The sequence below is a fragment of the Phycodurus eques genome, chromosome 7 (assembly GCF_024500275.1).
Source record: "Phycodurus eques isolate BA_2022a chromosome 7, UOR_Pequ_1.1, whole genome shotgun sequence".
In the NCBI taxonomy this organism is placed as follows: Eukaryota; Metazoa; Chordata; class Actinopteri; order Syngnathiformes; family Syngnathidae; genus Phycodurus; species Phycodurus eques.
Window position 1 is genome coordinate 3,440,447 of NC_084531.1, and position 16,440 is coordinate 3,456,886.

The 16,440-nt window shown below is 40.3% G+C and overlaps 1 protein-coding gene across 16 annotated transcripts in view; it reads left to right on the forward strand.

Annotated features, from left to right (window-relative positions):
• Positions 1 to 16,440, forward strand: part of phldb1b (pleckstrin homology-like domain, family B, member 1b) — a 120,245-nt gene that overhangs the window by 78,322 nt on the left and 25,483 nt on the right. For 11 of the 16 annotated variants that reach the window (XM_061681054.1, XM_061681059.1, XM_061681058.1 and 8 more), the window contains 4 exons: positions 8,681 to 8,998; positions 10,261 to 10,398; positions 13,617 to 13,754; positions 14,529 to 14,657. In XM_061681054.1, coding sequence (XP_061537038.1) covers positions 8,681 to 8,998; positions 10,261 to 10,398; positions 13,617 to 13,754; positions 14,529 to 14,657 — 723 coding nt within the window. The remainder of the gene's footprint in view (positions 1 to 8,680; positions 8,999 to 10,260; positions 10,399 to 13,616; positions 13,755 to 14,528; positions 14,658 to 16,440) is intronic. The other 5 variants (XM_061681065.1, XM_061681066.1, XM_061681069.1 and 2 more) reach the window with 3 other exon arrangements.

The following is a 16,440-nucleotide window of genomic DNA, read 5'->3' on the forward strand; positions in this document are numbered from 1 at the left end:
GAATATTTAATCTTATAATTTCATGTTTACAGCAAATTGTTTAACTTGCGAGCTGATGCAACTGAAAGCACATCTTACAAACTTCTAACTGGAGCCGGGAACAATAATCAAGCAGTAAGGCTGCATATTTCCCAAGAATTGTTTAGGGAATGGAAAAAACCCTACAACTCCAGTACAGCCTTTAATCATTGTCTTTGATCCTTCCTGCAATCTAATGTGTGTGACGTGGTGACTCGAAGCAAGACTCCATTTGAAGGCTTGGATCTCAGTCGAACGGGAGGTTTCAGCTGTTTAAATGGCAGCCACCCCCAATGGGAGCAACAACTCCATGGTTTTATCCTAACATCAGTGGCAGTGACATCTTTAAGAAGGACCAGCATCTTATTATCCAGAGGGGTTGACTGTCACTAGAGAAGCTGCCTGTCTGACATTGGCGCATGTGTGCTCCACCAAAGGGAGGAGAAGGTTGGAGGCGGGGTGGTGAATACACTGTTATCAGATTAAATAAAACGTCTCTTGTCAGGATCATCTGGTTGTTCCTCCACTGGGAACTCAACATGATGAACCCCCCAAGGATCAGGGCCTGATCACGAGTGGGGTTTATTTTGCAGATAGCGAGATAGCAAATGTAAATCTGCCCACAGCTACATGAAAAACAAGACTTTGTTGAACATAGCCTGTTTGCTCTGGATGCACAGTGCACGTGAAATTGCCAAGCGTTTCACAGAAGCGTTCAGCTGTACACTTGGAAAGACTAAAATCGGTTTGAAGAAAGGTACACAGATGAGAAATTACCGTGGCTGCTCAGGGAGGGGAAAGGCAAAGACCCAAAAATGTGCAAGACAAAACAGGAGACTCACTCTCAGGGGAGACAAGGAGCTAAAAGGAAGTATATTCCAACTATTGCAAAGATGAAAATAAAAAAATTCAAAGTTGAGGAGACCACTCTAAAATAACATAACATTTGAACCCCTAGTCCTCAGAACTGTGAGGGCAGATGTGCTAACCTGTCATATATATATATATATATATATATATATATATATATATATATATATATATCCATCCATCCATTCATTTTCTGAGCCGCTTCTCCTCGCTAGGGTCGCTGGCGTGCTGGAGCCTATCCCAGCTGTCATCGGGCAGGAGGCGGGGTACACCCTGAACTGGTTGCCAGAAAATCGCACTCTCTCTCTATATATATATATATATATATATATATATAGTGTCTGAAATAAGTATTTAACACATCACCATTTTTGTCACTAAATATTAGACATTACACGATCAGGATGTTTGGGGCCGATCAGCGAGTTTAAAAGAAAAAACGATAACCAATCACAGAGCCGATCACAAGATGGAGCAATGTGTCTATTTAAATGACTTGTTCATTTATTGTATATACTTGTGTACTGTATACTGAGTATCTTAAAGTAAATGTCTTTTGCGGTCATTGATCGGATCGTCGAATTAAAGCCGATCATAAAATGCTAATTATCGTCCGATACCGATCAGGCCGATCAGATCGGTGTAAAGTCTACTAAGTGGAATATATATATATATTTATCCTGAGATATGCGGTAGGTAGAAACCACACATTTTGGAGGATAATTCACATACTGCAGTTAGGTTGTTTTTGTGTTTTTGATATTGTGAAATTGGATCCACAGAACATTGTTGCCACTTACAATACAGTCTTTGGCCTTCACTCAACTTATTGATGTTTTCAGGTAATTACAAATTAAGTGTCAAAGATACAACTGCCTTTGCTTTTTAGTGCTGAAGTAAATGCAATGTCTTACGAGACCTATTTTATGTCGTGCTTGTGAGGATAAGCGGTACAGAAAATGGATGGATGTGTTCCAATTCTAAATGTCATTCTCTCAGGAAAGTGTTTTTAAGTGTCTCATATTTGTGGGTGCACAGGAGTTGTAGCTGATCCCAAGTGAACACATAAAATAATGATGTGTAGATTAAGAAGTAGTTACAGAGTGTTTCATTATTAATATTTAGATTTTTGTTATTTTATTTTCGCAAAATCACTGGGATTTCTTAGACCTATTCAAAAGCCAGTTTATTGCCCATGTGAGTGGCACAATCTGGCAATATCCAAAATATTTCAGCTGTGCCTTGCAGCTTTTATTTAGCGCACCGGCTATCCAACCGACTTTGCACACTGTTTAGACACGAGATCACCATCTGCGAGGAACTCCAAATGTTGCCAAGCCCATTTGTCATCAAAGCCACTCACTCGTTAAAGACGTGAGAGGCTGGTAAACGTGTAAAGTGGTGCCTCGGGGTAGAGAACTCTGGGAACGAGGCATTCCTTCATAGCCTCATGGCTGACTGGATGTAGCACCTGCCACCTCTTGGAGGGACTCGACCCAGCCTGCTGTTGCTGCTAAAGTATCCTACTGTATGCTCTGTTGTATGTGTTTACAAGTTGTCTCCTTATGGACAGCTTAATTAATTTCTTCATATTCAGAAGGCACGTTTCCTCTCTTAATACATTTGGCATGGTTAAACAGAGACGTCCTCTTTATGATGCCGAGGCACAGCATGTCACAGACCCACATTATACAGTTCAGAAAATATCTTGCTGATCAAGCTGAATTTTATTTACACTATGATGAAATAGTACTCGGACCATGAAGGTTCCATGTGCAGCACTTGTAAATGATACTGAATTTTTTTGACACTTTCATGAAATAGTACTCAGAGCATGAGGGTTTCATGTCGAGTTTATCACTGGAAATGACGCAGATGCAATTACAGGTGTCATTCTGTTCATTTATGCATTACAGCTGAGTATGCTATGAACCACATTTTCGAGAAATGCCTATCGAGCAATTAATTATTTAGTTGTTGGCTAAGTAGCTTTTGTTTCCTGTGAATATTACTGCAATTATTAAGCGGTTTACATTTTAATGTTAAACTGTAATTTGAATTAATTTGAATTAATTTATTGTTAAACGCATATTCAGCATCTCTGAATATAAAGAGCTGTCCATGGCTCATCTGCAGTGGAATAACTGCCGACAGCATCAGTAACCGAAACGAAGCGAAGTGTCTTACAGTATGTATACTTGCTCCCACCATGCTCAAAAATCATTATAGTGACATAACTAGAGGTGACATGTAAGCAGATTACTCCATTCTCTGCTCTTTTTACGTCGACAAGGATAATAGGTTTGAGTTGGGATTTGAAATTGCACTTGCATATTTGCTGATGTGTTGTACCCTTTAGCATCGATACAAGTTTCAACAAATACCAGTTTTTGCTCAGGTTTTGCCTGTGTAGCAACACAATCTGGGCCATAAAAGGCACATGGCAGTTGAACACTTTCACAGCAAATGTGGGATTCAAATAAATCTGCCATCATGGAGTTGATTCAAATGTATGTGTCAAATTTGAAATTTGATACGTCAAGTTAAATTATGTTTTGGCTGGGCCTATATTCATGTTATAAATATCAGGGTTTTTTTGTTTTTTTGTTTGTTTTTTACTCTCAAGACTTTCTGCGCGTCAATAAGATAATGTAAGTGCAGGCTTGTTGAAGTGTCTTGACAAAAAAATAAAAACAATAACAAAATAAAGCAAGGTGTCTGAGGGGTCTAATCTGTCTGCAAGCAGATGTTGAGTGGGAGTACTCAAGAGTGGCTGTTGACTTGCCAGTAAATGTTAGATGTTTGGCTCTTCTTGCAGGAATACAGCAATTTAGAGCACAAAGGGGTATTTTTTTCTCCCACCCACTCTGTTCAAAGCTTACTCACCCAAGATTATAGGTTCAGGTGGAGCTATTTTCTCAGTGGAAGAACTCACTGTAGTCTGCTGGAGAAAGAGGAAGCATCAGAGAAGGTGTTTATTTGCTAAGTCTCTAGAAATGCATGATGTGTCACTGGCTCCAGTTGGACCTCACGACTCACTTTGGGTGTAAACTGAAAGCAAAACAGAGAACACATTTGGTGCCAGTGTTTAACGTTAATTCAGGGCTAATGTATAAAGTATTTTAAATACAATTTTGCAAATCTTGAAGCACTGTGGTGGTCCCATATTGACCAGAAGAGAACTATAAACCAGGGGCGTCAAACTCATTTTAGTTCAGGGGCCACATTCATACCAATTTGATCTCAAGTGGGCCGGACTAGTATATTCATAGTAAGCCATAAATAAGGACAATTCCCCCCCAAAATCTGTGGGGTGTAAATAATTACAAGTACATTTGTAAAATATTCACGTTTTAATATCTTGTTGCAAATTTTGTTTCAAATCATAGGAGCAATATGAAATTTCTTCACAAAAATGAGTTCAATCTCAACAGTATTATGAATCAGTGTTTTCATTTCCACACGTGCATCTTACAGATCACAGTGGATCGCTAGACTGTATTTACCTTTTATAAAACAACTTGTGATCTCGAAATCATTTGAAATTTACATAAATTTAAAAGGAAACTTAGCACAGCAGCTTGCCATAAAAAGCTGGCATACTTTAGCTGAGCAGAAACAATTAATCTATAAGAGGTAAGCATTAGTCTGCATAAACAATTACTTTAGTTTAAGTTTATTCGTTTTTTTAGTTTAATTAATTACAACATCCCCATTTTTAGCATGCGTCAAATTAGCTTGTACATTTAACTGAAGAAGTGACTTTCAACTTTTCCCTGTCAGGGTTCACCACAGCAAGTCACTCGCATGATTTGTTTGGAACAGTTATAACACCAGATGCCCTTTCTGACGCAACCCGCACATGTTTATCTGGGCTAGGGACTGGCAGCAGCTAGGAATTGGTGCACTGACTGGGACTCAAACCTGTGCTGTCTGTGTTGAAGGTAGCAGCATGTACCACTACACTTCCAGTCACTAAAACATTTTAACAAACATTTCCAAAGAAACCTCATTTTTAATTGCACATTTGCACATGAAATTACTTATATTACAGTACAATATATGATGTGATACATACAGGTATTGCTTTTGCAAAAGTTACACAAAATTTATTTCTGCATTCATGGATTAGAAGCGATCTTTTATCTCTCTCCGCTATGAATCCCAACAATTTTGTTTCTATAGTGCTTGTGTCAAAATAAAAGCATGAGGGCAAGAAATCGTTTCCACTTTGTCTGTGATCGTAGGTCTACTGGTTCCACCAAACCCAATTACAGCCATATTTGGGGTTCCGTTGCCCCCACTCAGCCGCTCCTCTTTACAGCCACAATGGCCTTTGTCACCCTTTTAGCCCATAGGCAATTTTTTTTTGAAGTGGAAATCTATCCCACCTCCTACACATACACACTGGCTAAAGGATTCTTATATTTTTTCAAAGTACAAAAACATAGGTTGTCCATTTGTGGACACTCAGCAAAGTTCAATAAGATTTGGATAATTTTTTTACTACACTACATAAAACCAATAAAAAGATGGTTACAAAAATAAAAGCCTGAGTTTCAAAATAAGAGTCTGTATGTATAAATGAGTTAAAATAACTTGCCCGACTGGCAGAACAATCCCCACGGGCCGGATTGGACCCCCTGATGGGCAGGTTCTGGCCCGCGGGCTGAACTTTTGACACCACTACTATAAGCCTAATGGTCATAAACCTATTCCATAAAGAGTGCCTTCAGAGAATTAAATTGAACAGCATTGATATTAAATTATTTAAAAAAAAAACTTATCCTGACTAAAATCTTCTTTGCTGTGCTACTACTTCATTGTTTTGTCATGTTACTATTACATAATTTACATATGTGGGTGGTGTAGATGTCCAATGGATTGTTGGCTCACTTTGAGTAGAAGTTAACGAATACAGTCTACAATGATTGAAGGTGTTATTTTTTATTTTTTATTTTTTTTGTAACCATTCAAACCCAGATCATCCACTGTAGTGTGAATGTAGTAAGTGATGACACAAGTTATGACAATACTTTCATTGTGGTTTACACATTTAAAATAAAACTAAGGCTGGGGATGGGATCAGAGACCCTGTGATTCTTACGTGAACATTGCTCATCACAGACCACCACCATCATTGGTGTCTGCAGTCATGTGTTTTAGAAGCCTTATATTCATCAGAGGTCAAAGTTACACACTTGCCTGGTGTGCAGGGTCCAGAGTGGGACAACACAGTATTGTGACAGCCGGGCATGATGTTAGTTCCACCAAGTGACACTGAAGTCGCACCCAGTGGAGAGGGCTGTTTTTGCTGTTGTATTGTTTCAGGTCTAAGTGCTACAAGTGTCCTCCACTCTCATTGAAACCTAGGACAGCTGTTAAACCCTGCACTCATAGCAGACATATCAGCAGACTGAATGTCATTATATCATGCACTTTCCAGTCCTAATACATACAGCGGCTGAAATAAGTATTTAACACATCACCGTTTTTCTCACTAACTACACTTCCAAAGGTGCTGTTGACCTGAAAATTTCACCAAATGTTGGGAACAACCCAAGTAATCCATACATAGAAATAAAGTAGGATAAGCTCAGAAGTTGTGTGTAAAAATGTAAAATGACACAGGGAAAAAGTATTGAACACATGAAGAAAGGGAGGTGCAAAAAGGCAAGATAACAACACTGAAAATCTATCAATAATCAAACAGCAATCCAGCCCCTTGTCAGTGCAAACGAATATCATCTTGTTCAGTCCTAGTTGATTGCCTACAAAAAGGTCTCATTGCCAACATGTGAGTCAAGACACATCTCATGATGGGTCAGAGCAGAGAACTGTCTCAAGACCATTGCAAACTAATTGTTGCAAAACATAACGATGGCATTGGTTACAGGCGCTTAGCTAAATTTCTGAACTTTCCAGTGAGCACGGTTGGGCCATAATACGTAAGTGGAAAGCCAATCATACCACCATAAATTTGCCTCAATCAGGTGCTCCTCGCAATATTTCTGACAGTGGAGTGCAAAGAATAATCAGAAGAGTTGTCCAACAGCCAAAGCTGTAAGGAATGCAGTAAGGAATGCAAATGCCAATGTCTTTTCACCGTTGTTCCTATCATACTATGTTGCGTGTTTTTATATTGCTTTTTGTGTGCGTGTTTTTCACATTAAGGACAAAAGTCCTGTTTTTGTTTTAATTCCTCATTTAAAAAAATACCATTGCCGCAACATGTTTTTCCTGATGTTTTTGAGATTATAGGGTGAAAGCTGCAGCTGGCTACTTGTGTGGACTGAATGGCAACAATGGGAAAATGAAATGCCAGTATTTTAAGGGGAATAGCCCAGCAACCTGCAGTTCAGAGTGTACCCCGCCTCTCGCCCAAAGATAGCTGGGATAGGCTCCAGCATGCCCGCGACCCTAGTTTGGAAAAGCGGTACAGAAAATGGATGGATGGATAGCCCAGCAGCAACAAACTGAGAAAAAACAAAAAAGAACTACCAACTTGTTCATTTTTTAAATGATCAGAATCAGAATCACAATCAGAATCAGAATCATCTTTATTTGCCAAGTATGTCCAAAAAACACACAAGGAATTTGTCTCCGGTAGTTGGCGCCGGTCTAGTACGACAATAGACAGTCAATTGACAGTGAACCAATTTGAGACAAAGACATTGACAAAAAAAAAAAAAAAAAAAAACAGTCACTGAGCAGTAAAGGGTTGCTAGTTATCTGGTAATGCCGGTATATTTTTTTTTTTTTTTTTTTTTACAATTGTGCAAAAAGATGCAGAGTCCTCTAGCACTTAGAGCAGTTCGAATGACTAATATTGCAATAGTCCGGTGCAATGACCATTGTGCAAAGGGCGCCGAGACTTCAAGGAGTGTATGCGGTTTAAAGTGACGAGTTGTGTGATAATCTGATGAATTTAGTTCAATTTTTTTAGTTATGAACTGAACTAGTTCATTTTTGGAACGATGAATAGAACTTTTAACTAGTTGGGTAAAAAATGAACTTTTCCAAAACTGATGACAGCAAACACTAGAATGCACGACGAGATAGTAACAAAGTAGGCAACCGACAACGGTGACTAGCAAAGAACAATAACTCAGCAACTTCCTCCAGCCTCCACTGCGTCCGGATACCGAATTGATCATGATGGTCGGCAGCTGGCGAAACAGGGTACTCCGCCCACCAATCACCGTAAAGTAAACTGCAACATAAGGGAAAAAAAACAGCAGAGGCCAAAACAAAACAGGTAGTTCAGATAGTTCAATAATATCCAGAAGCCAATGTTATTGTTGTATTGTATTAAATGTTTTATTCATTCGAAATCACAGACTATTTTGTAGAATGAAGAAAAATATCATAACTAATAATTTTAACAGTGTATGTGCACACATTATATAATGTCCCGTGTATGGCTCCTTCACTTTCTTCTTCTCTTCACACCCTTCGTAAAAACTGGACTTCGCGAAGACACGAAAAGCTAAAGCGGAATCAAAGCACAGGCACAGAGTTTCCGTTGATCCTCACTGAGTTTTGCAGTTTTGTACCTCAAACTGAGGTCTCATCATGTGACATGTCGACAGCTTGCATGATGGCAGTTCAATCCCCAAAGTATTTTGAGAATTAAGCAAAAAAAGTTTTTGCTTCATTTTTTTAGAGGGGTCAAATTCTATGGCCTGGCGGGTATTTGTCTACAGATGTTCTACTACAAATTGTATACTTTGTTAAATAATTCATATAAAACCTACCGACAAATCTGATGTTCTTCTTTGATTGATCACAGGAAAGACAGCGACTGGAGACAATCCTAAATCTCTGTGCTGAGTACAATAAAGGAGAGAACATCAGCCCCGACCCACTCAGCTTTGGGAAGACAGGTTTCCCAGGGGGGTTTTCAGGTGGCTCACTGCAGGGCGCATCCATCGAGAGCATCCTCGGAGGAACAGCGACCACAGCCTCTTTGCGACTGGCACAGAGACAGAGGGAGAGCGATGAGGAGAACTTGAAGGAGGAATGCAGTAGTACAGAGAGCACTCATCAGGAGGTGAGGACATCTCCGGCTCCATGCACAGAATCAGCACTGCTCAATGGAGACAAACAGGTCAGAGGGAATGCTTCTTTCACATATGCCCGGCATGCCGCAGCACAACCCAGCATGTGCAAAAATGATGCCTGGCTTTACTGAATCCCAACAAAAGGCTTCTGTTTTTTTTTTTTTTTTTTTTAATCGTGGCTTTTATTGCAATGCAGTTTGAAGACTAGTGCGACCCTGATGTTTGTGCACCAGTGCATCGTTCTTCTGGTTGTTGAGATTTGAGCGGTCTGCGTAAATGTTTAAATGCTTTTGAATAGCTGGACTGTGTTTTTTTATTGAATTATTATTTTTTAAATCTACCACAAATGAGCACTTAGACTATGATGTCTCAAAAGTAACTACTGCTGGTTTGAAGAAGTAACTGTAGTCTGATTACTTTCCCGGGAAAGTAACGCGTTACTATGCTCGTTACTCAAAATGGCAGCATTTTGGAGTACCGGCATTACTGGCCACAGCATCTCAATAGGATTCAGGTCAGGACTTTGACTAGGCCTCTCCAAAGGTTTCATAGCTTTATAACCGTTTCCACCCTGATAGATCTCAGTTACTTTTTTTCTCATTTGTTCCTCAATTTCTTTAGATCTCTGCATGATGTGTAGCTTTTGAGGATCTTTTGGTCGACTTCACTTTGTCAGGCAGGTCCTATTTAAGTCTTTCCTAATTGAGAACAAGTGTTACAGTATCAGGCCTGGGCGTGGCACAAGAAATTGAACTCAGGTATGATAAACCACAGTTATGTTTTAACATGGGGGGTGCAAACACTTTTTTACACAGGGCCCCATAGGTTTGGACTTTTCTCCCTTAATAATAAAACCCTCCATTTAAAAAGTGCATTTTGTGTTTACTTGTATTGTCTTTGACTAATATTTAAATGTGTTTTATGATGGGAAACATTTAAGTGAAAAAATAAGTAATCACACCACTATATTTCCTTGTAGTACCGTTGTTTATTTTTTTAATCAAGTGGTCATGGCTGACATCACAACGGCTTTTTCACAGCGCAGTTGTAGTCATCAACTTTCTTTATTCATAAATACATTCATTGTGCTTCGTGATTTCCCATTGTAGCAGGATTTTACTCTGCACATGTGCGTAGTTAACAAAAATCATGCATTTTTTTTTATTCAGGTGAGCTCTCTCCATAGTGTAGTCAATTCAAATAAAATTCTTAGCTGGTTTGGAGAATTAAACTGCAGGTTTGTTTATCCATTGGACATTGTTTACACCCTAATCTAAGCATAATCGCACATTTTCCCCTCTCCCTGCAGCATGAGGATGTGGCCAGTTCAGATCGAATGGAGCTGGGTTACCTAGAGGAGGAGAGGGTACGCGTTCTGTCGCGGCTTGATGAACTCAAAACTCGGCTGATGGAGCTGGAGCAACAATACCAAGAGTCCAAACAAGAGGTAGAGTGAAGCTAGAACTCACTAGCACTAACAAGAAATTATGTTATTGAACTTTAAAACCAATGTGTAATGATACGCTGTATGGAAAAAAGTATAGCTATTATACAGTACCTATGGGGACTAAAAATTAAAAGAGACATGAGCTGGTCCCCCCATTGACACACTAATAGCTTTGTCTCATTTGTGGGGAGGGAGGAAGAGATGGGGGGAAAGAGAAAGAGAGAGAGAGTCAGACAGACAGACATAGAGATCCTTTTTTCATCCCATCCATCCATCCATTTTCTGAGCCGCTTCTCCTCACTTGGGTTGCGGGCGTGCTGGAGCCCATCCCAGCTGTCATCGGGCAGGAGGCGGGGTACACCCTGAACTGGTTGCCAGCCAATCGCAGGGCACATACAAACAAACAACCATTCGCACTCACAGTCACAGTCACACCTACGGGCAATTTAGAGTCTCCAATTAATGCATGTTTTTGGGATGTGGGAGGAAACCGGAGTGCCCGAAAACCCACGCAGGCACGGGGAGAACATGCAAACTCCACACAGGCGGGGCCGGGGATTGAACCCGGGTCCTCAGAACTGTGAGGCTGACGCTCTAACCAGTCGGCCACCGTGCCGCCCTTTTTTCATCCCATTCAGGATATTAGATTATGCTTTGATCAGACTGCAGGATTTTAGCCCCGATATTGGCCCGATTACCTATCGCAGCCCATTTCCCAGGGGGCCCGATATACTTTGTCGGAAACGACAAACGATCGTGTAGTGTGACGTAATCCACGACCAAGGATTTGGCCCTACGATAGCCCTACGCTGCCAAAATGAAAAGTCTCGTCTTGTTAGCGGCGCATTGGCTTGCGTGCTTGCCGTTATCAACATACTTGCACGCCGTTGTCAACATTTATTCACGCGCACAAACCAATGTTTACCGACGCTTTAGAGCATGATATGACAGAACGACGGCATGTTTACTTGCAACCGTTAGTGCTAGTACTAGCTTGCTAGGCTGCGTAACATTTTGTTGCCTGCTTATGAGCCGTATCGTATTAAAAGTACGTGAACATACCTTAAGTAATCCTTGAATGAACGTCCTCTCTTGTGACAACCACCAAACGTTTTTCCTCATTTTTCCTCCACTCCCACAGACACACACACACACACACACACACGCAAACATTACATTGTTGTTGTCGTCGCCATGGTAACGAGTGTATCCAGTCGCGCTGACCGGTGATGTTTTCTGGTTCAAATTTGTCTTGTGGTCTGATCCAGGCATCAGATGGAAAAAGGTATTTTTTGTGCCTTCGCTAGGTCAGATGTCGTTGTTGGATAAGAGGCCTGGCTTTCAATCTCTGTTCTAGTTCATCCCAAAGCTGTTTATTGGGTTAAGGCTCTGTGGAGCAGTCAAGTTTTATCCAACTGTACTCATCCAGCCAATTGGTTTTATGGACTGTACTTTGTAAACTAGAGCAAAGTAATGCTGGAAAGAAAATGGCTTTCCCTCAAGTTTTTCCACAAAGCATAAAATTGTCCCAAAATGTCTCAGTAGGACGAAGAATTTTAATTTTTTTATAAAACTCGGAGTTGCCCAAACCCTGATTGTTCTACTGTTTAAAAGTGTATCTGAAAACCTTTACCCATTTTATTTAAATTAAATTTAAATAATTTTAAAACAATTTTCCAACATTACTGTAATGTTAGTTATAATCTGAAAACGCATTTTAAAATTATTTTTTTTTCCTTTTCGAGCAGGGGAGTAAAAATACTGAAATTATGTAACTGAAATAATGCGGTTGCACACGTGTGCACCCCCTCTTATAACTGTAATGTTCCATGGCTGTGGTCAGAATCTACAGTCAGATTAAAACTCATGTTAAATGGGACTCAGCACACACCTGCCGCTATTTAAAGTGCCTCGAATTAAACCCAAATAAAGTTCAGATGTTGTAGTAGACTTTTCATGGTATTTTTGTAGGCACATCTTAAAGCACAAGCTGCACTCTGACGGAAGCTTCCACAGCATCAGAGGGTCTCATTGTTCAAAGGTATCAGTCAGGAGAAGGGTACAAAAGACTTTCCAAGGCATTAAATATACCATGGAACACAGTGAAGACATTCATCATCAAGGGGAGAAGATAATGGCACAACAGTGACCTTATCAAAAACTGTCCGTCCCTCCAAAATTGATGAAAAACGAAAACTGGTCATGGAGACTGCCAAGAGGCCGACAGCAACACTGAAGGAGCTGCAGGAATTTCTTGCAATTACAGTTTAGCACATGACCACAACCTCCTGTACAACCTTCATATTAACAAAACACTTGAAATCTCCCAAATGCATGTGAGGGAAATGAGTTACGGTCCAGTGAAACCAAGCTTGCACTTTTGGGCCATGATTCCAAAAGGTATGGAACCATACCTACAACAGAGTAGCATCTGCTCCATTTGCACACTGATTGAGGAGTATCTGTAACATTTGCACAACCAACATTGTCCCAGATGATCGCACTACTCGTCACTTTAAACCGCATACACTCCTTGAAGTCTCAGCGCCCTTTGCACAATGGTCATTGCACCGGACTATTGCAATATTAGTCATTCGAACTGCTCTAAGTGCTAGAGGACTCTGCATCTTTTTGCACAATTGTTTTTTTGTCAATGTCTTAATGTCCCCAAAGTGTTCTGTAAATTGACTGTCTGTTGTACTAGAGCGGCTCCAACTACCGGAGACAAATTCCTTGTGTGTTTTGGACATACTTGGCAAATAAAGATGATTCTGATTCTGATTCTTCAGCTGGAACTCGGGCCTCAGTTAAGGGGAGGGAATTAAAAACAGTTCCAAATTATAGTCAGTGTGCACAAAAACTCCAGGCCTCTGTGATAAAAAAAAAAAAAAAAAAAATCAGCATCCTCTCACTCTAACCAGTGAGTTTGAATGTGATTGGTTAATTCTGTTAAGTCACATCTGCAGTTATAAGAGGGTGTGTACACTTGTGCAACCACATTATCTCAGTTGTTTATGTGTACTTCCCAAAAAGACGTATTATTTTTTTTCAATTGAGTTGTACAGGTCATAGGACACATGGTGGATAGATTTATCTTGGGCTCATTGTTTTGTATCACAAAAACCTGGCATTCAAACTGCGGCGTGTAGACTTTTTATACCCACTGAAGTCCTGTATCTTATCTTATTTTATTTGATATGACTTTTCCACTCCTCTAGGCTGAGATGGAGTGCGCCTTGCTGCAGGGAGAGAGACAGGCAGAACTCGACCAGATAGAGGCAGAGATGGACATCATAAGTCAGCTGCAGCACAGGCTAGACGAGCTGGAGAGTGCCATTCAGCGAGAGAAAGACAAGGTACAGATCATTTCAGAGAGATTAGTTTTCTACTTGTATTAAGGATAAAACACGCACATACCATGTCTGTGCTGTTATCGCCTCACATAAAACTACGCTTCCTGCCGGTTCATCGCTCTTGATGTCAATGCACAAAATCTTGCAAGCGTCTCGGAATATTAGAAATTGGAACGACAAGGTTTTTAAGGCATTTAAGGGATTGTGCAAAGTTTCTTGCATGACCACGAGACTGTTCAGTTTCTGCGAGTTTAACTTTGCTGCCTCATTGACATCTGTTAACACCCTCTAATTTTTTGCCCTGCTTCTTCACATTCCCTTGCTGCTTGTCCGTTTCTTATTTGATTTGACCTTGTAGGTCTGCCCTCCGGTGGATCTTTTGTTGTGTTGCACACGTACTGCAAATGGGGTTCAGGGGGGTATCCTAGAAAATGACAGAAAAAGTGAATTTTCATCTGCTCACATCTGCCAGTTTTTCTTACCATTGAAAGTTTCAAAAGATGTTTGGAAAATATGTGGTTTATCATTGTCAAGATCTTATTTCCTTATTGATGTCCAAGTCATCTTTGGCAAAAATTGAAATGAATACAATCCACTTTCAGGATGAAAATGAGCCATCAAAACAGTCTGTTAACTGCTCACATGTTAAAAACTTTTATTTGCATGGTGTGACTTTTGAGCAGTTTGTATCTCTCTCTCTCTCTCTCTCTGCCTTCTCTCTCCATCTCCTGTCAACCATCCATGCTCTGTGCGGCTTTGTGCACTATGTCTTTCTAGGAGAGGGCTCATGTTGAGGCTGAGCGTCGGGCCCTGCAGAGACTCCAGGAGGGCCATGCTGAGCTGAAGAACCAGCTGCATAACTGTCCCGAGTCCCTGCGTGAACAGTTGCAGGAAAAGTTCAAAAGGGTGGGTTATCAGTGGAGCAGAAATTCAGTCAGAGTTCAGTCAGCAGTCCCATGCTGGATGCAAGCGGTCAAAATCGCCGATTTTGTAAACCTAGTTACCTCCATAGCATTGCCTCCCATACCTATAAAGCCGAGCTTAGTTAAACAAATACTAATCACCATAACCCAACCCTGCCATAATACAATGTAGTGCTCCACAGCGAATGCTATCTACATAAAAACCTGCTTAGTTACTGAAAACAAGCTTTTTTTAAAAAACTCAAAAAATTATATGTACAGACATCTTAGAAGAAATCCTTGTTTAACTTAATAATAACTTGCTGTAATTTGAGAATTTTTATTAATTCAATTTATGACTTTCTTTTTTGCCTTCTCTGCAACATTTAGGTCCGTGTATGCGTTCAACTTTCTTGAATTTAGGGCTGTCGCTATTGACTCTTTTTAGAATCAATTATCCTATAGATATTGCGTCGACTAACCGAGTAATTACTTGAATTATGTAACTGTAGTGTCTGAAAACGGAGGAATATGAAAGCTAAAAAGTTAAGAGATTACATGGCTTTGAAGTCTAAGTTTTTTGTTTTTTTTTTAATTTAGAAGCAAAGTTGACAGTAACCCACTCCCAGCTTTTACATAGCCTTTTGACAATGCGACACTCTTCTGTATAAACCTCAAAGCTACTGCTGAGGACCTTGCAGTTCCACCGTTCTGAATTCGGGATTCTGAGAAGTCAGGAAGACACAACATGCTAATGGTTTGTGTGGCACATCATGCCTGTGGAATGGCATAACGCCTGTTTCAGCTGAGCTAGAATAAAACATGCACTGTTTCATAGTGATGGAGTTTGGCAGAGTTTGCATACAATGGGCAACTGTCTTCATGAGAAGTCCCTATAGTAGCCTTCACAGATTTAACACAAGGTGCAACATTTTTCTCCCTTGTTGCCACACCAACACGTTGCTGCAACCCCAACGTTGATGCGGAATCACACAAATGATTCCTGCTAATGTCAGCTCCTGCTTAGGTATACTGGTCAAATGTGGCTCATGTGAATGCTCGCACTGGACTGCATGTGGAGTTCTGATCTGCATTTCTTCAGCAATTTGTCATGGCTGCCTTATGTATGTTAACCGCACACTAATCAATTAACATAGGCCAAGACTACAGCTGATCGACTGTATGTCTTCCCTCACTATCATCCAGTTATTTAAATTACTATTGGTTCAAAAGTATCAGATGATTGGTGTATTTCTTGGCTACAAGGATAACCTATGTTGTGCATGTCAGTGACATTTTGTTTACAGAGCCCGACACTGCCTTGGACCCTTTAAAGCTCTGTATTAATGTCCAGTAGATCCACAGCGGCAATTTGTAGATTGTCTGCATAATTTAAATATGTCCACAATTGTAGATATTAAGAGCACCAAAATCGAATACAGTACAGAGGGGCTGCAAAGAGAGTGTATATGGGTATTTGGCGACCATTCCAGAGTTTACCCCACCTCTTGCCCAAAGTCAGCGAGGGTAGGCTCCAGCTCACCCCTGAACCTAAATGAGGACAAGTGGCATTGAAAATGGATGGGTATATGTTACTGCTGTGCAAAATATTGATTGATTGAGCATGCCCGCAAGCCTAGTGAGGATAAGTGGTACAGAAAAATGATGGATGGATGATTTAAATAGCTATTCATCTTTAAAAAAATGCTACCCAGAAGTAAAGTTTTTTTTGTTTTGCTCTTGGCACCTAACCTGTCTGAAAATTCAATTTAACTGGCTTGGTGGGG